The sequence below is a fragment of the Linepithema humile genome, chromosome 3 (assembly GCF_040581485.1).
Source record: "Linepithema humile isolate Giens D197 chromosome 3, Lhum_UNIL_v1.0, whole genome shotgun sequence".
Classification (NCBI taxonomy): Eukaryota; Metazoa; Arthropoda; class Insecta; order Hymenoptera; family Formicidae; genus Linepithema; species Linepithema humile.
In genome coordinates this window covers 8,320,144-8,340,956 of record NC_090130.1, presented here as the reverse complement: position 1 = coordinate 8,340,956, position 20,813 = coordinate 8,320,144, and the positions used below count along the sequence as shown (strand labels likewise).

The 20,813-nt window shown below is 39.9% G+C and overlaps 4 protein-coding genes and 1 non-coding gene across 9 annotated transcripts in view; 2 read left to right on the top strand and 3 right to left on the bottom strand.

The window, feature by feature from the left end:
- Nucleotides 1–6,174, top strand: part of zip (myosin heavy chain 10) — a 30,158-nt gene extending 23,984 nt beyond the window's left edge. For 3 of the 5 annotated variants that reach the window (XM_012374209.2, XM_012374208.2, XM_067351582.1), the window contains 2 exons: nt 57–3,592; nt 4,521–6,174. In XM_012374209.2, the coding sequence (XP_012229632.1) occupies nt 57–3,592; nt 4,521–4,647 (3,663 nt within the window). In that variant the 3' untranslated portion in view covers nt 4,648–6,174. Of the gene's footprint in view, nt 1–56; nt 3,593–3,790; nt 3,973–4,520 lie in introns of all 5 variants that reach the window. The other 2 variants (XR_010889206.1, XM_067351583.1) reach the window with 2 other exon arrangements.
- Nucleotides 5,093–7,328, bottom strand: LOC105676390 (26S proteasome non-ATPase regulatory subunit 10). The gene is made up of 4 exons (XM_012374211.2): nt 7,058–7,328; nt 6,882–6,980; nt 5,629–5,917; nt 5,093–5,360 (listed from the first exon to the last, which is right to left on the bottom strand). The coding sequence occupies exons 1-4, from the start codon at nt 7,163–7,165 to the stop codon at nt 5,164–5,166; spliced, it is 693 nt and encodes a 230-aa protein (XP_012229634.1). The 5' UTR covers nt 7,166–7,328; the 3' UTR covers nt 5,093–5,163.
- A 226-nt stretch (nt 7,329–7,554) lies between these two features.
- On the bottom strand, nt 7,555–11,803 carry Parp1 (Poly-(ADP-ribose) polymerase). The gene is made up of 5 exons (XM_012374210.2): nt 11,291–11,803; nt 10,863–11,004; nt 10,240–10,778; nt 9,908–10,113; nt 7,555–9,798 (listed from the first exon to the last, which is right to left on the bottom strand). The coding sequence occupies exons 1-5, from the start codon at nt 11,402–11,404 to the stop codon at nt 7,845–7,847; spliced, it is 2,955 nt and encodes a 984-aa protein (XP_012229633.1). The 5' UTR covers nt 11,405–11,803; the 3' UTR covers nt 7,555–7,844.
- Nucleotides 11,804–12,186: 383 nt separating this feature from the next.
- On the bottom strand, nt 12,187–12,258 carry TRNAT-CGU (transfer RNA threonine (anticodon CGU)). The gene has a single exon. It is a non-coding gene; the product is annotated as a tRNA-Thr (tRNA).
- Nucleotides 12,259–12,637: 379 nt separating this feature from the next.
- Nucleotides 12,638–19,928, top strand: LOC105676633 (uncharacterized). Its single transcript, XM_012374678.2, has 10 exons — nt 12,638–13,321; nt 14,050–14,208; nt 14,350–14,514; nt 16,801–16,971; nt 17,067–17,175; nt 17,485–17,638; nt 17,809–17,932; nt 18,105–18,287; nt 18,800–19,096; nt 19,339–19,928. Exons 1-10 carry the CDS (start codon nt 13,243–13,245, stop codon nt 19,602–19,604), a joined length of 1,707 nt encoding a protein of 568 aa, XP_012230101.2. The 5' UTR covers nt 12,638–13,242; the 3' UTR covers nt 19,605–19,928.
- Nucleotides 19,929–20,813: the final 885 nt, after the last annotated feature.

Sequence of the window (20,813 nt, the reverse complement as noted above, 5' to 3'; positions counted from 1 at the left end):
GACGCTTTTGCGCGTCTCGACCGAGAGCGACTAATCGATAAGTTGTTTCATTGCAGATTCAAGCGTTGGAGCTGGACCCGAACCTTTATCGCGTCGGACAGTCGAAAATCTTCTTCCGCGCCGGAGTGCTGGCCCACCTCGAGGAGGAGAGGGACTACAAGATTACGGACATAATTGTCAATTTCCAGGCCTTCTGCCGCGGTTTCCTCGCCAGGCGCAACTATCAGAAGCGTCTGCAACAGCTGAACGCGATCCGCATCATACAGAGAAACTGCGCGGCCTATCTGAAGCTGCGCAACTGGCAATGGTGGCGGCTGTACACCAAGGTGAAGCCCCTGCTGGAGGTGACGAAGCAGGAGGAGAAGCTCACGCAGAAGGAGGACGAGCTGAAGCAGGTGCGCGACAAGCTGGAGCTGCAGCTGCACTCGGCTCAGGAGTACGAGCGCAAGTATCAGCAGGCGGTTCAGGAGAAAACCATGCTGGCCGAGCAGCTGCAGGCGGAGGTCGAGCTGTGCGCGGAGGCCGAGGAGATGAGGGCCAGGCTGGCCGGGAGGAAGCAGGAGCTCGAGGAAATTCTGCACGAAATGGAAACGCGTATCGAGGAGGAGGAGGAGAGAATCAACGCGTTGAGCGCCGAGAGGAAAAGGCTGCAGCAAGTCATCAACGATCTGGAGGAGCAGTTGGAGGAGGAGGAAGCCGCCAGGCAGAAGCTGCAGCTCGAGAAGGTGCAATGCGACGCGAAGATCAAGAAGCTGGAGGAGGATCTCGCCCTCTCGGACGACATCAATCAAAAGTTGCTGAAGGAGAAGAAGATTCTCGAGGAGCGCGCCAACGATCTCTCGCAGACGTTGGCGGAGGAGGAGGAGAAGGCGAAGCACCTGTCGAAGCTGAAAGCCAAGCACGAAGCGACGATCGCCGATCTCGAGGAGCGACTCCTCAAGGACCATCAGCAGCGCCAGGAGGTGGACAGATCTAAGAGGAAAGTCGAGACCGAGGTTTCCGACTTGAAGGAACAACTGACCGAGAGGAAGACACAAGTCGAGGAGCTGCAGCTTCAACTTGGCAAGCGAGAGGAGGAACTCAACCAAGTCATGGCGAAGATGGACGAGGAGGGCGCCGCTAAGGCTCAAGCTCAGAAGGCGCTGAGGGAATTGGAGTCGCAATTGGCCGAGCTTCAGGAAGACCTGGAGGCCGAGAAGGCTGCTAGAGGCAAAGCGGAGAAGTTGAAGCGCGACCTGAACGAGGAGCTCGAGGCGCTGAAGAACGAACTGCTCGATTCTCTGGACACCACCGCGGCTCAGCAGGAGTTGAGGAGCAAGCGGGAGCAGGAGCTCGCGACGCTGAAGAAGAATCTCGAAGAGGAGACATCGTTGCACGAGACCACGCTCGCCGACATGCGTCACAAGCACACGCAGGAATTGACGGCTCTGAATGAACAGATGGACGCGTTGAAGAAGACGAAGGCGACTCTGGAGAAAGCGAAGGGATCGCTGGAGGCCGAGAATGCCGATTTGGCGACGGAACTGCGGTCGGTGAGCGCGAGCAGGCAAGAGTCCGATCGCCGTCGCAAGCAGGCGGAGCAGCAGTTGGCCGAAATAAACGCGAAACTGGCCGAAATAGAGAGGAACAAGCAGGAACTGGTCGAAAAGGTGACGAAATTGCAGCAAGAGGCGGAGAGCGTGATGCAACAGCTGGAAACCGCCGAGCTGAAAGCATCCGCGGCGCTGAAGGCGTCGGCCACGTGCGAGTCGCAGTTCACCGAGCTTCAGCAACAATTGGAGGAGGAAACGCGACAGAAATTGGCTCTCAGCTCGAAGTTGCGCGCGCTGGAGAGCGAGAAGGAGGGCCTGCACGATCAGCTCGAGGAGGAAGAGGAGGCGAAGCGTGCCCTGGATAAGCAAGTGCTGAGTCTGAACGTGCAATTGGCCGAGGCGAAGAAGCGCGGCGACGAGGAGGCGGAGGCGGCCGCCGTTCTCGAGGAGGCCCGGAAGCGCTGCACGAAGGACATCGAGGCCCTTCAGCGGCAGGTCGAGGAACTGCAGACGGCCAACGACAAGCTGGACAAGTCGAAGAAGAAGATCCAGGCGGAACTGGAGGACAGCATCATCGAGCTGGAGGCGCAGCGGGCGAAGGTGCTCGAGCTCGAGAAGAAGCAGAAGAACTTCGACAAGGTGCTGGCCGAGGAGAAGGCTGTGTCCGAGCAGTACGCCGAGCAGCGCGACATCGCGGAGAGGGAAGCGCGCGAGAAGGAAACGAGAGTGCTGTCGCTGACTCGCGAGCTGGACGAGCTCAACGAGAAAGTTGAGGAGCTGGAACGGGGCCGCAGGAGTCTGCAGTCGGAGCTGGACGAGCTGGTCAACAATCAAGGCACCGCCGACAAGAACGTTCACGAGCTGGAGAAGGCGAAACGCTTGCTGGAGTCGCAGCTGCAGGAGCAAAAGTCGCAGGTGGAGGAATTGGAGGACGAGCTGCAGCTGACGGAGGACGCCAAGCTGCGACTGGAGGTGAACATGCAGGCGCTGCGAACCCAATTCGAGCGCGATCTGCAGACGAAGGAGGAGCAAGCGGAAGAGAAGCGTCGGGGACTGTTGAAGCAGCTGCGCGATCTCGAGGCGGAGCTCGAGGACGAGAGGAAGCAGCGCGCCGCGGCTATCGCGGCGCGCAAGAAGATGGAGGCGGACTACAAGGACATCGAGCAACAGCTGGAGATGCACAGCAAGCTGAAGGAGGACGCGCTCAAGCAGCTGAAGAAGCTCCAGGCTCAGATCAAGGACTGCATCAGAGAGACGGAGGAAGCCAGGGCGGCCAGAGACGAGCTGGCGGCCGCCTCGAAAGAGACCGAGAGGAAAGTCAAGAGCCTGGAAGCCGATCTGCTGCAGCTGACGGAAGACTTCGCCAGCAGCGAGCGCGCCCGGCGAATCGCCGAGAACGAGAGGGACGAGCTGCAGGAAGAGGTGAACAACAATGCCAACAAGGGCACCTTGATGCTGGACGAGAAGCGCAGGCTCGAGGCGAGAATCGCCACACTGGAAGAGGAACTCGAGGAGGAGCAGTCGAACGCCGAGATCGTGATGGATCGCGCCAGGAAGGGTCAGATTATGATCGAGCAGTTGACGACGGATCTGGCGACCGAGCGGTCCACCACGCAGAAATTGGAGTCGCACAAGCTGCTGCTGGAGAGGCAGAACAAGGAGCTGAAGGCCAAGCTGACCGAACTGGAGACCGCGCAGCGCGCCAAGACCAAGGCCACGATACAGCAGCTCGAGTCGAAGATCAACAATCTCGACGAGCAGGTGGAGGCGGAGGCCAAGGAGAGATTCACCCAGCAGAAGATCAATCGCAAGCTGGAGAAGAAGCTGAAGGAGCTGAGCCTGCAGCTGGAGGACGAGAGACGGAACTCCGACCAGTACAAGGAACAGGCGGAGAAGGTGAACGTTAGGATGAAGGCGCTGAAGAGGCAGTTGGACGAGGCGGAGGAGGAGATCAGCAGGCACAAGACCATGAAACGGAAAGCGCAGAGGGAGATGGACGACATGATGGAATCTCACGAGGAGCTCACGCGGGAATTGGCGCATCTGAAGAATAAATTAAGGTAAATTTCACATTTTGTCATCATCGAAACATGAAGATAGATAGAAAAGTATTTTTTTTTTTTTCTCAAATAATGACGAATTTCTCATAAAGAATCTTGAGAAATGTTATTGTTGAAGAATATTAAGTAGCGAGGGCGCGCCACTCTTCTCAATTGTTTACATATGTATGTACATCTTCTTTATGTTACGCTTTCTAGGCCGTACGTATCTGTAACCTTAGGCGAACGTAATGAGGCAGTATTAAAGTAGTGTTTTATCTTTGAAGGAAGTGATCAACTTCTGACATGTGTAGGTGTCAAGAGAGAAAAAACGATTGGTATCCTACCTGAGAGAGTTTTTTGCTAGGAAACAATCCCATTAGTGTCCCCAGTGTGCTACAGTGAGTTCAACGAGCTCTTTTCGTTAATTTGAAACCGCTAACCCTGAAAGTAATAACGCCGACTTGGACTGCTACCTTGTGTGATAACGATACACTTCACCCCCTTCGACCTCCCTTTGAATGCAGTTGTTTTGTGGATGTGTTCTTTTTATTTCTTATTGTTTCTTTTTTTATTTGATCCGCAGTGCATACTACCGGTCAATAGTTTGACAATGCGCTTTCTGTGAAGTCGGTTTTCCGATTTATAGCGAAAATATATTAATGAAATAATAAATATAAACTTGGACAAATTCTCTCCAGCGACCGCTCGATAAATTTTCCACTCGCTTCACATTTAATTCAAAATCGTACGTCATTCCATATTCCAGAGTGTTTAAAACCCAATCGGAATTTGACTTTTTAGATCGCACAGAGAATTTCAATTTAAAAAAAAATTAATATATTTAAGCTACTGGCCGATGATGTATATTTTCCTTTTTATTATTTATGCGCACGTATCTCGACAATGACAAATGCGTCGGTCTAATCAATGTAATGTTTGTTTAAAGGCGCGGTGGTCCTCCGATAAGCCTGAGCTCCACAAGGCTGAAACGCGGTTCTGTACAGACCGGCGGCTCGGGCGACGACTCGACGACGCAGGATGAGAGCATCGACGGCGAAGAGAACGCCAATTGAGTATCGGAGTCGGCCCAATGTGCTCTCGAACCTCTGTGAATTATGTATATACGTGCGTCGAGAGGGTGTTGGTTTTTTTTTTTTTTTTTTGTTCGACGCGTCACGCGGACTAAACCGACGTCTCGCGTCGCGAGTACGAGACCTAGCTTACACGATCAAAATCAAAAGTCACCTCGACAATATCCCGTGGCGTTTCTGGGCCTTAAGATTACTGCGGAACAATAATCGTCTCGGCGGAATTTAGTTCATCAATACAACACGTCGATAATTTGAGAAATGTAGGCGTAAAAAAAAAAAAAAACAATAATCGAATAGAAGACTTTTGATACATTTTATATAGAACGAACGTAAACGGTGACCGCATTTTACGTATATATAAGAGTGTGTGAAAGAGAGAAAGAGAGAGAGAGAGAAAGAGGGTAAAATAAATTCTAGAAAAGAAAACTTGATCATGATGAAATTTATTAAGGAAACTTAAAATGTAAACTCGTACGAAAAAACGCGCGCGGGATCGTTTCACTTCGACGCAGTCTCTCGTTTGATTTCCTCGAGCTGTCGGGCCAGTCCGGGACTCGCGAGATCCAACGGGGTCTTGCGCTCCCTGTTGGTGATCGTCAAGTCCGCCCCGTGCGCCGCCAGCAGCTTCGCCTCTTCCACGCGGTCCTCATCGCAAGCGAGATGCAACGGCGTATTGCCGTATATGTCTCTCTGATCTGAAACAAACAAAAAAAATGGAACGCATGAAACAAATGCATGAAAAAAAAAAAAAAAAAAAAACTGTGCGCCGACATTTCAAGGGAGAGCAAGCAAAACTCTTTGTACTTCTCTAAGTTATAACCGGAAATATTTATATATAGATATATATATAGATTATATTTGATATTTTATATATTATTATACAGTAACACACGAGAGAAAGAAAAAGAGAGAGAGAGAGAGGGGGAGGGAGGGCTGCATTTCAATAACACACGCTCCGCCTACCTATTTTCAATTTCTTCCCGGACTCCATGAGAAGCTTCACGATGGCGGTGTTGCCCTTCGAGGCGCATCTATGCAGCGGCGTGGCACCTCGCTTATCCGTGATGTTCACGTCGGCGTCCTTCTCGAGCAACGCCACGCAGATGGACTTCCAATTTTTTGACGCAGCGTACTGCAACGCCGAGTGGCCATCGATCGTCGTCGCGTTCACGTTTGCACCTTCGGCCAGCAGCGTGTTGACGACCTTTTCGCGACCGGCGGACGCCGCGAGGATCAGCGGAGTCATGTTCGTCTGCATGATTTGCACGCGCAATCAGCCATTAACGTTTTTATTTTCGTACGAGGATTAGCCGGCGCAACAAACGGAACGGAAGTCTCGCGACGGATTATGCGACGTGCGTTACGCGTGAGAGAGAACAGGATATGCAAAAAATGTAACGCAACGCGCGATGCATTTTGGACGCATTTTTGCTTTATACTTATTTTCTTATAAGTTTTTTTTCTTATAAATCTATGGAAAAATTATAATACAATTATTATGTCATAATATGAAGTGTGTATATTATTAAGATCTCCATCTTTTCTCTTTAGATACGTTTTCCAAAGTGAGATATGTTTTATGAAATAGCTCGCTGAAGTTGTGACGTAAGATTTTGCGTGAGATCGTGTTAAACTTTATTCGATTGAAGTTATTTGTTAAATTATTTTAAATCTGCTACAATTTAAGAAACATTTTAAATAGATTTACAATTTACTGAAGGCTTCATTGATTGCTGTTAATGACAAATAATATTTTGAAGTATTTTTATAAAACATTGAAGTACTTTTCTTAGAAAATATATATGCTTGTACTGTATATTCATTTGTATCTTCAGTACATGATCTGTGAATCTCTTTTGGAGCTACACGAATTTAGTGCATAGCATACAAGAATTATAATTCTTCCAAGAACTATTTGATATTTTAAGATATGAAAATAAACGATTCAAATAATAAGTACTTGCCATAAAATTACTAAGAATCCTTAAGGCCGCTTTCTTCAAATACAAACTAAGGTATTTTAATATTTTGTAATATTCTAGAGATCAATATAATTTTGAATCCTATCAAATAGTAACAATGATTAATAATTACAATTATTTGTGCAATTTGTTTAACCTTCTACAATATTATCTTATTAAAATTTGAATAAAATAATAAATATTTTAATAAAAATTTAAAATTATGTACGTTATGAATATGCTGTAAATTCTTACATCGTCTGGAGGATCCACCGGTACATCGAGAGACAGCAAATGTCTCACCAGATCATCGTGACCACCCAGTGCCGCCCAATGTATCAACATTCGGTCGTTCTGTGGAAAAAAGGTAACATGATAACATAACCTCAAACATATACATGACATGCAACTAAACGCTACATGATACGAACACTGTCCGTTTGTGTTTTCAGCTTCTCGTTTTCATTCAATAAAATCTTTACAGCCGCGGTTTTGCCGCGATATGCCATATCGAACACCGTGGATTCTTTCCGTAACATTTTGATGGATTATGACTGAAATTTTTAGTGACAGATGTGTGCAGATGTGTTTTGACGTGAATGTGTTTCTGCTCCTGTAGATAGAAGCAGTGATGCCAGATTTGAGACACAACAGTGCACAATAACAAACCGCATGTGTTACACACAATCGCAACACGACCTATGAGCTCCGCACCTCGGCTAGCTTCGGACATTAGAAAAGAACAGACGTCAGCAAACGTATTTCTGTCTCCTTAACGAACCGGCAACGAGGACGACGTCGCTCGCTTTTGTTACATATGATAGCGATTTGCAATCTTTTTATACGTATTTGTATATTATAATTTATGTCGGTTATATTTTATATAGTTTTTTTGCTGGATACAAGGAGTGATATAAAAAAAACACAATTTTATTTTGTGAAAAATTTATTTCAGACTGTAAGAAATATCTTACCGTTTATGTTGGAGGTAGCAAAGACTATTTGACATACAAACAAGTAACACTAGAATAACAAAACACTGGGAATAAAAAATATTATTAAAGATTAAAAAAAAGAAGATACAAAAGAAAATGTAACATAAAAGAAATTTGTTGGAATTTAGTATTACTTTTTAGTCAAAAACATATATCAGCGTATACGAATGCATAATAGAATAGTGTAATATGAATGCCGCATATCACTTTTGTGTTACATATTTTAGTACTTGTATTTGAAGTTCATTTTTAGCAAATATCGCGCTTTTACCTGAGCCACATCGTATACAATGTACTCGTTGTATAATAATGCCGACTTTTTAGTAAGACTGGCAGGTACTCCTTCTCCATATGGCACTTCAACGCCGTCTTCCATTTTGTAAACATTTTGTGGGTCAGGTTGCGTCTGACCGCGACCTATTATCGAATGCTTGCCTTTCGGCAGCTTTTCGATGTAATCAGCTTGATATCTCTCAGACATGTTGCCCAGAGCAACTTCGCAGAGCATCAACAAACCGGTCGGATTCTGGCTGTGCGTACAGCAGTAATTTGCAGACTTCGATACCATGTCGGCAAAGTATATACCCTTGCCGAACATGTAGCCGGTGACGGGCGCTTCCGGTGGCGCGATACGCAAACCCTGAGACAATATTCCCGCGTAATTCGTGGTTCTGGATCCGTGCCAGAGCAGCTTTCTGTTGGGCAGCTTCTTGAAGGGCTTGAATCTCTGCTCTTCGCCCTGTCTCTTCACGACGAACACATCCTCGATCTCGAGGTCGTATTGCATATGAGTAGCCGCGTGGGTGTTCTTCACATACTGCTGAATCATCTTGTACTCTTTACTCTCCTTATCCAACACTTCGATGTCTGTCTTCAGTTGCTTGTAGTGAGCGTCAAGCGGATTCTCCTTCTCGTCCGTCTTATCACGCAGAAGACTGTACGCGATCTCCATCTCGAACAATGCGTCCAGCATGTCGCACTTGCTTTTAATCTCCTCGGACGTTTCAAGAATTTTCGGTCCGGAAACTCCAAAGTTGTGAGGTATCAGTGTGTAGAACCTGTTGGAGGCGTCGATCAGTGTCGTGCGGTCCACGTTGCTCTTCTTTAATATCTCCTGCAGCTCCGTTAAAACCGCGTAAGCTTTATCAATCTGTTTCTTGGACAACTTTCCGAGCGGCATCTTGTCCATGTCTATCTCGAACTCCAGCATAACCTTCCTCATTTCGGATACGTCGAAAATGAGGCGCATCAGATCCTGAATCGGTTTCTGCAAATTACTCTTGATGTCCGAATCCAGAGAGGCAACCTCCTCGTCTCCGTGATCTATATCGATCGGATACATCGCACCCGGCACTTTGACAAAGTGCTCCCTATTCTTCCACCGATTGCCCGATTTCTCTTCGTACAGCGACTCGAACTGTGCTATACACTCTTCTAAAGACAGTTCTTCCAGCTTGTTGCCGCCAATTGTAGTGCCGATCCGGCCCCAGCTTCTAAACAAGTGGTATCTGTTATACTTGTCGTCCTTCAAAATTTGTAACTTGTAAAAACTGTTCTTCTTTAATTGTATGTCCGTAAGACCCAAGGTCGCGGTATATTTATCCTTGCCCTTTTGGTAAATATGCGCGCAATGTTCCAATCCGCTGTCGGGATCAACGGCTCCGCCACCTTTCACCTTCACCGTTACTTTACCAGAACTCGACTTCACATATCGGCTTTTGCTCTTGGATGCGCCAGATTTCGCGATGACGTTATCGAGCCTGGCATTTATGTCACCACCCCAGCTAGAGATGGTTTTCTTTTTTAAGAGCACAATGGGCGCATCCGTGTATTCTTTCGCTTCTTCGATAAAATCTTCAGTTATTACTTGGATGTCATGCGACTTCACGTCTTCCATTCTTTTATTCATCTTGTCTACTTCATCCTGGTTCGAAATTACAGCAGCCAAGTCTTCGTGAATTTTAGTAGTAACAGTACCGCCTAATAACACAATTTCCTTTTTCAAGTCCTCTTTGTCCTTCTGCGTACGGCCCAATATGACAAACTGCATGTTCTTTAGAGGACGTGGCTTTCCTTTCACTTTCGGTCCGTCTACTTCATCCTCTTTTTTAACAGAACTTGACGACGATGGTGCTGTCATCTTGAACATTCGTCTTTTCACTTTGGACTTGTACGACCTAAACGCAAATCGGAAACATTAATAAAGTACCTTCATCATATCAAATTTCTCCATAAAAATAGAATTTATTTGCTTCTCGTTCCTTATTGTCTAACGATAAAACTCACCTAACTGGAAAGTCTTTCTTCATGTCACTTGGTATTTCACACTTTTTCCTTTTCGGATCTTGAGTGACATACTCGCATTTAGTCCACTCTGTTACATTACCAGTGCATTTATAACCCAAGCCAGAGTTATAAATAAGTTGTCCTTTACATTTTGGACAAGGTTCTAGGGCTCCAAAGTACAGTACATCTGCTAAAAGATTCAGGATCTGCAAATAAAATCCGATTAAAGTGACAGAACAAGTCTAGCTAAGCAATAGATATTTTTTGCAATGCATAATCCAAAAATGTCAAGTATCAAGTGTTAATAATACAAATACATACGAAGTGCTTACGTTTGATTCGCCTGTTGGAATTTCCTGACGGTTTTTTTCCAATATTATAATCAGATCTTTTTTTCCAAGTCTTGATACTTGGTCTCTTATGCTATACAACTCCTCATTTTGCTTTTTAATCAACTTTGCTTCTTCTGCATCTTCCGGTTCCTCTTTAATCTTTTTGGAAGGTGGTGGCATTTCTGCTTGCGACACTTTAGGCAAAACTTTCTTAAGATTTTCTCGATCTTCTTTGGAAAGCTCCTTGGTACCCGGAAGTTCATCTCCACCTCCGTAATATCCCAAGTCTGCTCTTAGTTTTACAAAGCATTCCACATGATACCATCTGTCCATTCCACCAAACCTTCTGGCTTCATCACTTTCATAATCCTTCTTTGATATTCTAGCTTCACCCTTGATGATCTTTTCATCGCATCCTCTACAAGTAGATTTATTAGATTTGGCATATTCTACTCTGAAATCTCCAGAAGCACCCACAGTAGCTTTTGTTCTTTTTCTTCCTTTTGCAGATTTTGCCAGAGGAATATTAAGACATTCTTCTACACATAAAAATGCAAAACATTCAAGTAATAAAGTGAAGCATTTATAAAATTACAGATTTTGAGCGAAATATATATACTAACCAATTTTCTTTTGAATATTTTCTTGATCTTCATGACGAATTTCATCAAAACAAGCTATATCAGCGGTAGACTTTGGTCTTTGTTGTATAAAAAAGCATTTGAAGTGATACCATCTAGGTATTTTTCCATCATGAACTGGACTCTAAATATATTATAAATAATTTTTATAGCAATATATTAGATTCACTTTTTTGTATCCATATTACTTCAAGTAATACCGTTAAATATATAATAAATTACGAAATCAATAGCCTACAATAATTTGTACATATATTTCTGCACATACGAGATGTAACGTTGCTAATTGCGAAGAAAATATTAAAATTATTGTAACACAAAGAGACAATGACGTAAGGCATCACAAACGCCGAGTGTATACATTGTTTTGAAGCGCAATATGTTTCGTAACTCTCCGCAAAATTTGATACCTGAACAACAGCGGCGAGTCTGAGACTCGTTTTGTTGATGGATTGCTTGCAGGATTGACATTTAGAGCGATCACTTTTCGCGTATTCCGCTCGATATGGCAAGTCGTCGCTCATCTCGCTAATCTTCTACTACCTCGAAAACGTGAAAACGATCGTAAGACACAACTTGCGGTAATGCCGGTTACACGCAGTACTGACACCGGTCACGTTCAACACAGCAATGGCAAGTTTCCTACGCTCTGATTTGACGGTTGTAGAGTCGGCGCCAAAATGATTTAGACCAACGATACATAGTATAAATAGATAAAAGTATTCCGCTGAGAAAATGAAGCCGGAAATTAATAGTTTTTGACTAAAAGCGATAGTTGATTTGTAGGCTCACCTCTCACTCTATCTTATGATGTCTTGTGACATCGTACAAGATAGAAAAGGATCGAGACTTACAAATCAATTATCTTTATCGGTTATTAAGTCGGAATGTTAACTTCCGGTTTCATTGAAGTTTTCATTGTGTGCAGCCCAACGTCCTGTTGCGTTCAAATATTTACAACGAGAAACCGTTAGATGGCGATAAAAGGCGACTTGGACGTCGTGAATCTTTATACGCGCTACTTTGTTAGATTTGACAAAATTTTAGAATTTAGTTTTAGAATTTTTAATCAATAAACATAAATGCAGAAATATTTAGATTCAATGTGTATGCATACTGAATTGTCTAAAATTGGTGCAATTTTATGTGTTAAGGCATTTCTTATCATTACTGTAAAATAAAAAACAAATTGTGTCTGTAATCGGTTTTTGATATCAAAAATAATTAATTTTATGTGTTAAAAAATATCAAAAGTAATGAAAAAAAAGTAACTAATATTTCTGATAGTATGTGCAAAAAGCTTTTTTGCCTCCTGTGAGGTTTGAACTCACGACCCCTGGTTTACGAGACCAGTGCTCTACCACTGAGCTAAAGAGGCCTCAGGTTTTCTTCCTTTTAAAAATTATAAGATTATTTTATCTATTAGACAGTCAATATTTTATATAAAAATATAAATAATTTTATACAAAAATATAAAACTGCATTTTTAAAGATTTTTAAAAAGTATCTATTTGAATATCAGTTATAATTGCTTGAAAAATAAGTAACTTATTATTTTTTCTTTTTAATTTGTCTTATTATTGGATTTTTCAGGTGCAAAAGAAGATTAATTAATAGTTAAATTTTTTTATAAAAAATATTGTTATATAAGATTATTAAATGTAATTTAGAATATAATCTAAACGTGAAAATCATAGAAATGAAAGGGTTTCACATCTTTACAAAGGAATTGTGAAAGGCGATTTATTTGGCATAAATTTTGTGATCAAAGAAGTAATTTTTTTTTAATAAAGACAATTTGTCGATGTATCCGAATTCTTTGTAATTCACATCCTTGTGAACTTCAAGGCTGTCCGTCGTGGATGAGGCAATAAATCATCAGTGCGGACATCGGAATCAGAAAGTTCGTATCCAGAATCAGGATCATCGAGTTGACGTCGGACATGCTTTCTGCGAAATGCAATCTCCAGGGATATTTCTCAAGGCCTGGTGACAATGATAAAGCCACCGGAAAATGATAAAACAGCTATCGCACAGCGGATATTCTTCTCCCGCTTTCGACTACATCAACTACATAAACTATAACTCCCAGCAACAGGATGCATTCCATGTGCTTTCATCGTTACCATTATATTAATACCAGTTTTCTATCATTGAAATTTTTTGGTCACATTTTTTCAACTTTTATCTTAGTTGATTATCAGACAAAGTGATCACGGAAGTAAACAAACGATATGTAGAACTATGTGAATTCTACGCATAGAATTTTCTGAACTGTTTTAGAAAAAAAAAAATCTACGAATACTTTACGTTCTTGTGTGCGAATTATATAGATATATGTGCATTTGATACTTATGTCAAAATGAAGTGCTTTTCAGTGATTTTGTTATCAGTTTTCTTGAGCCAAAGTGTTTTTTGTTCTCTTCCGATAGGAATGCCGAGTAAGCAAAAACAACAAAAATAATATTTTACATATTTATATTTTCGAAATGAGGTCGAAGAGAATAAGATAGCAACGTACGGAAGATTCGAAGCGATTGCAACGTACAATGAATATAACGCCGTAACACTTCTGTAATAAAATTGATAATAATTACCTATCAATGGAGTTACTAAACCAAATAAATAGCCACAATGAAAAATTTTATAACATAAAATCGATAAATTTTTGATAAATTTTATTACAAGAAAATATTACATCAGAAATTGGCTATCACGCTCTCAACTATTGCAAGCGCGCATTTTTCAGAACATTAATTTGAAAGTAGAGATAAGCATTTAATAAATAACAATTTAATTTGCAACAATTTAATATAAAAATTATAATATTTTGTAATTGCAATATTTAATATTGCAATGAGTGATGTTTAATTAAATAATATTATTGTGACATTATTGAGTAATCATTCGTGACACATTTATGTCTTTTAGCATTGAGATCGGCAGTATTATAGACTTATCGTCGTAAAAATGTTCATTTATCTCACTCTATTTTATCTCATTTTATATTTCTATTAACTTCGAATGGTGTTAAAAGATGTTGAAATGTAAAATTTATTTTACTCTGTTGCATTGTTACTTCAATAAACTTGAATAAAAGCAATTGTCGCAATTTATATTGTATAATGACGTTCCATTAATGACGTTTTGCATTATTTATGTTTTTCAGTTCGGTGTCCTACCGTGCGACTAAACAATGGAAAAATTCGCATTCGGGCTCGAGGTCGAGTTATTAGATTTAATTGTAACGAGGGATTCACTCTCGTAGGCAATAAGTATTCCACGTGCGTGCGCGGCCAGTGGGACACACCTATTCCCGTATGTGTGAGTAAGTAAAGTTGTGGTTAGAATTATTGTGGTGAAATCGATTATCGAATAGATATTAAAATTATTTATTCATATTAAAACAGCTAAGTGCAACGGCACGAGATCACTGGATTTAATTTATTTCATTATTCGTGGCTTTTAGATGCGGAATGCCCTGAGCTGTCCGTACCGGCTCATTCATTTAAGGTCACGAAAGTGTCCGGCGCGATAGTAATGTTCTTTTGCGAGCCTGGCTACACTTTGGTCGGCAATTCTGAAATTTATTGCAATGGACAACACTGGAATGCGTCGACTCCTATTTGTCGAGGTACTAAGATCCAAACTAATTTCGTTTCATCACAATTGCTCTTCTTCTGTTCAATGCAGTACAATTATCATTTCGATTTAGTAATTGCTTGTGCAATAACAAACCATGCTGCAAAATTCATATTTAACAGCATCAGCACTCAAAAAAATGATCTTGCAATAATAGCTAAAATTTTTTAGGTGTAAAAAATTAACTAAAACAGATAAATGATTAGCAACTGTTGTGATATTGCATATGTAATTACTTAATCAGTTTAGATGACAGAAACAGAATATATATCTGTATTGTTTGTGAACTTTAAAAAGAAAGTTTTTCTAAAGCGCCTATCTATATAAGATCAATCACGTGTTAGATTATGCAATGAATAACATTTAGCAATGGTACCTAAATTTTTCAGAAGCTATTGCTAGAACATTACTGCTATAAATTCTATATGTGACAAACAATGTTTTCACAGATACGAAAAATAGCGATACATTCTTGTTGCAATATTTAGAAATCTAACTACATCAGCGAAATATTTTTTTGAGTGAGTGATTCGACACTCAAATAATTTCTACTACTTAGAAATTTGTAATCAAACTGATATCTTTTTATATAAATATTTTGCAATACACTGTAAAAAATTACTGACTGACAATTCAGACAAAAGTGTTTGAAGTTTTCTTACAGTCACATTGTCTGAATTTTCGGACAGAATATTGTCTGAATTTCTAGCCACAGTTGTCTGAATTTCTAGCCACAGTTGTCTGAATTTCTGGTCACAGTTGTCTGAATTTCTAGCTGCAGTTGTCTGAATTTCTAGCTACAGTTGTCTGAGTTTCTAGCTACAGTTGTCTGAATATTTCTGATCTTAATACCTGAATATTCAAACACTTTTGTCAGAATTTAGATGTGGTTTTTTTAAAATACTAACAATATATTTTGGTTTAAAGTATACTCAGTGATGCGATGTTTCCTACCGGGCTCCCGACTCCCGAGCCCTACGCAAGCGAGAAGCGCGTACATGTTCTCGCTTGCGTGCACTCAAAAAAATATTTCGCTGATGTAGTTAGATTTCTAGATATCGCAACAAGAATGTATCGCTATTTTTCGTATCTGTGAAAACATTGTTTGTCACATATAGAATTTATAACAGTAATGTTCTAGCAATAGCTTCTGAAAAATTTAGGTACCATTGCTAAATGTTATTCATTGCATGATCTAACACGTGATTGATCTTATATAGATAGGCGCTTTAGAGAAACTTTCTTTTTAAAGTTCACAAACAATACAGATATATATTCTGTTTCTGTCATCTAAACTGATTAAGTAATTACATATGCAATATCACAACAGTTGCTAATCATTTATCTGTTTTAGTTAATTTTTTACACCTAGAAAATTTTAGCTATTATTGCAAGATCATTTTTTTGAGTGTGAGGCTCGGAAGTCGGGAGCCCAGTAGGAAACATCGCATCACTGCGTATACTTTAAACCAAAATATATTGTTAGTATTTTAAAAAAACCACACTTATCCAAACTTGTTTTTCACTGATATACATATATTTCATTAAAAAACACAAACACCACGTGATCATAAAACTTTTCGGATGTAAGACTGATGATAGAGAACGAGATGTAAGTCGTAGTCGTGGACGTATGGTAAGGCAGAGAAAAACGTAAGTCGCGAAACGTATCCACACAATAACTTTTCACGACTTACGTTTTTCTCTGCCTTACCATACGTCCACGACTACGACTTACATCTCGTTCTCTGCTATCAGCCTAACTAATATTCCGTAATGGATTCCACGACGCGACGTCAGTTGAGACTGTTTCAACTGCATTTGTTACACTGCTACTGCGTCTTCGCTACTGCGCGAACATCCACGCATCGGGTTATAAAACCACAGCATGTCTGAAATTTTAGACAGATGCTGCTTTCAAATATGTTGTCTAATTTTTTGGACACCAATTCTAAATTTTTCGGACAGACGCGCCACTATTCTGAACTTTCAGAGAAACTACTCTGATAATTAAGACAGATTGTCTGAAATTACTTTCAGGCACCCAGATCTGAAAATTCAGACAAAAATGTGTCTGAATTTTAGGCAATTTTTTACAGCGTACTTTCTTTTTTTTTCTCTCTCTCTCTCTCTCTCTCTCTCTCTCTCTCTCTCTCTCTCTCTCTCTCTCTATCGTTCTTACTTAATTATTTTTAAATAATTTTTTCTTTCTGTAACGATAACGTCATTTGCAAGCGTTGTTCGCGTTAATGCAACCGACTCGGTGTTTCATGGTAAGACTCGAACTCATCCGCGCCGACGAAATGTGATTTTGAGGAGCCGGATCTGTGCTGGTGGGAACAAGATCCGCAGCACGATTTTGATTGGAGACGCCATAATTTTGAGACACCGAGTTTACACATCGGTACAGGTCCAACGCACGATCACACGCTTGGAGTCGGAAATGACGGTGCGTATCTTTGTTTTATTAAAATAATTGAATTGTGAAATCTGAATAAAAAATTTTGTTCTTAAAATATATGTACGCATATTTAATGCTTTCAGGCCATTATCTTTACATTGAAGCATCCGGACGATTAGTTAACGATACAGCAAGAATCATATCTCCTTTATACAATTATTCATTGACCGTGTCAGGATGTTTCTCGTTCTGGTAAACAGTATAAAAATGAAATATCGCTCGAAATTTATAATTCTCTATATTATATTATTTTTTTTATATTTTAAGAACATAAGATAAATAGTGAAATGTTTCTAAAGAAATTTGGTAAATATTTGATAATGAAAGAAGTTCAAAATTTAGGTGACCAAAAATATATTTTTTAATCAAATAAAATACAGTTATATATTTAATCGTTGCAACACATTTTTAAAGTTTTTACTGCCATATTTAAATAATTTCTAAAAAATCTGTGTTTTTTTATTAAAATTTTATGAGTTGTTTTTATACGTTTATTGGCAGGTATCATATGTACGGTGCTACGATCGGCTCGTTGAATATTTATTTCAAGCAAGAGGATACTCCATCGCAATTGATGTTTACCAAAAGCGGAAATCAAGGGAATCAATGGTTTCATGGTATTTTTGATTTACCGAAATCTAATATTAGTTTTCAGGTATGCTTTATTAATGTCCAGTACGCTCTTTAAAACAATAAAATTAAATTTTTAATTATTGCAGTATCATTGTTACGATATAAAATTGCACCGTTATCACATTGTATGACAAGAAATTAAAAATTTTTGAAAGTTTTGATATGCGTTATCAGTTGATATGCGTTTTACAGATTATTATAGAAGGAATACGAGGCAGCAGTTACGTGAGCGATATCGCGATAGACGATGTAGCTATTCTACAAGGGGATGAATGCATTGTTAAAAACGAATCTATAATAACCACAAGCAATTATGGTAAAAATTTACTTTCTAAATTAATTTTCATTCCTTAAGAAATCGATTCGATTTATTTTGTATCTAAATGGAAATTTTTCAGACATACTTTTCCATCATTTTAGAGTTGATATTTTTGTAGAAGAGATAGAATTGTATATATCTTTCTTTAAAAAATTCGTGTCTCTTTCAGACCAAGTCGAAATAGTCAACGCGCAACAAACTTGTCGGAACAGATGTGTTTTTTCCGCGACGGAAAGTTCTGTTCCTTCCGACAACGGACCATTCGGAGAGTTGCCGGAGTTGTGCCTTTGTACGATCGATTGTGCGGAACGCTCTATCTGCTGTCCGGATTACGCTGAATATTGTATACTAGGTAACTGCTTAATATTTTATGCTTAATAGACTTCACGGATCTGACTGGATTTAGCGTGATCTAATCGGATTTCATTTGATCGCGTAGGTTTCAATCCGCAGAGACAAAATGAGCATGAATCTATTTGTATGATTATAATTATTTATTTATTTAAAGATTAAGTTTTTGTACTAATTTAAGGTATAAAAGGACAGAAGGAAGATTGTGTCTACATCAGTTATTTTGCAGTATAAAAATTTTAATATTTTGTAATATTATATATTATAGGTTGTAAATTCTAATTTTGTTAATAGTCAGTTTTCTCGAATTAAACAATGTCTAAATCTTTGATAATTCTCCTAATTGCGATAACTTTTTGTTTTATCAAACTTGATGATATAAATTAATTCTTTTTTATTTTTGACAAGCTATTGAAAAAAATTGTGCTCGTATCGCAGTAGAATGATGCTGAATTTTAACTTTTGTTATTGAATTTTGTGCAAGATTTTAAAGACTGCTAATTGCAATTATAGCTGACACTACCACGACAACAATCGATAACATCACCAGGGATGGCACCACTATTGCGCCGGTGAGAAATTCTACTCTGACAGGATTTTCTATAAATCCGAAAGATGATATTGACCCAAGCATATCTAATTCCACAACACTGACGACGCGAAGGCCCATCAAGACCACGATTAAAATACAAACTAGGAAACCGCCACGAACTACATCTGTTAAACCAACGCAGGTGGAAGCAAAGGAAACGCCTTTCAAACCTAAAATAATTCCAACAACAGAGTACATCGAACTTTACGATCGACCTGGTAATTTTCGTTCCGTACAGCGAAGAAGCGAAGAGAGTGAATTGCACTTTTAACAAGAATTTCGCGAAAAATTAAGCACAGTTTCATGTAAATCCAGACATGAACTTTCTGGAATAGGCGTTCTTCAATTTTTTACAAACTAGTTACTTTAAAACAATATGAATATTTATCACATGCATACTAAAAATGCTGATATAATAATAGCGGTGTTACTGACGATGAAAAAAAATTTGTGTTCACAGATTTGCGTGATACAGAGCAGAATCAGGAGAAAGTAAAGTACGGTAGAAACTTTGAAGCGCTAGAGATCGTCGCCGCAATCGGTGCAACTTTGTGCGCGCTTTTCGTCGGACTGGCGGTCACGATTATAGTCATCAGAAGGAGGAAATCTTACAAGAAAGGGGCGAGTGGTTCGGCACTTTCGGAAGATAGCGATGTCCGTTTCTTAACATCGGATGAAATTCTCGACTTCAACTTAGCTCGACCAACTGATAACGACGAACTTTAGCCTCGTGTGATCCAAATTTCTCTCAAGCGACCGAATAAAATTAAATTGATTCTTAAATTAAGTACCCAATTGACAAATTAATGAAGCTAATAAAATTAGCGAGCACTTGGACAGAAAATAATAGCAGCTGCATTTTGCCTTTATTTTTTGTGTTAATAAAAGCAATCAAGTATTATTATTTTGTGAACTTGCCAAAGAATCTTCACGGACTCGTGATATTAATGTATCTGTAATTTTATCATTTTACACGTGTAGAGTTTTTATAATTATCGCTGAATAAAAATATTATATACGGTATTAATAATAAATTATTTTACAACATTATTCTAGATCATTTCTAGTTTAATTCTTTCCCATCTTTTTCTTGTGCGTTGAATTGAATTTTTTTTATAATTTTGCTCTAATATTCTTTTATTTGACTTTTAAGGTAACAAGCGTAGATGCGAAATTTCAGAGTGCGACCCAATTTTTCACAAGAAGGTCGTTGCCGAAAAGTTAACCGGCGATATTGTGTAACGTGCTATTTAGAAGGACAAACACGCACTTTCGATCGTCGCACGCACCGATTGATTTCACTCTCGAAAATACGTCATTGCCGAAATATGTATGCCAGGGCACGTAGTTTCGATAGTTCGTCTAGACAACCGGTTGCCAGACCGATGGATATTAGATCTAGACATCAGGATTAAATATGTATTGTACATGTTTCGTGAATCAAAGTGCAAACAATTCGCACTCGTGCGCGCAAATTTCAAAAGCTTTTCTTCTTAAACACATTCTTCATAAAAGGACCCGTTAATGTCGATTTAATGAATTATTTACGAGGCTACTTAGTAGTCGCGACACGCAAGAAGTTTTGTGGTGAACCTTACAAGTTTGCGAATGTCGCGAAACGTCGCTTTTCTCTCTTTGGTGAGAGTACCGAGAAAGAATACAAAGTCAAAGTGAATATCGAATTTATATGTGTGCGTGGACGATTCGCCGGACGACGCAATTTCAATCGCGTTTCACATTCTGACAAGATGATTGATTCGGATTATCATTTACTGTAAAAGACATTAAGTCAGTTCAAGGAGATAAAAAAAATATACATTTACGTATTATTTCAAAATTTTTACATTTTTGTTCTTTACATCACATCTTTTACATTCTTATGTTTTTTTTCATTACACCTTTAATTTTCGGCACTAAAGATCTCCGTATTTTATT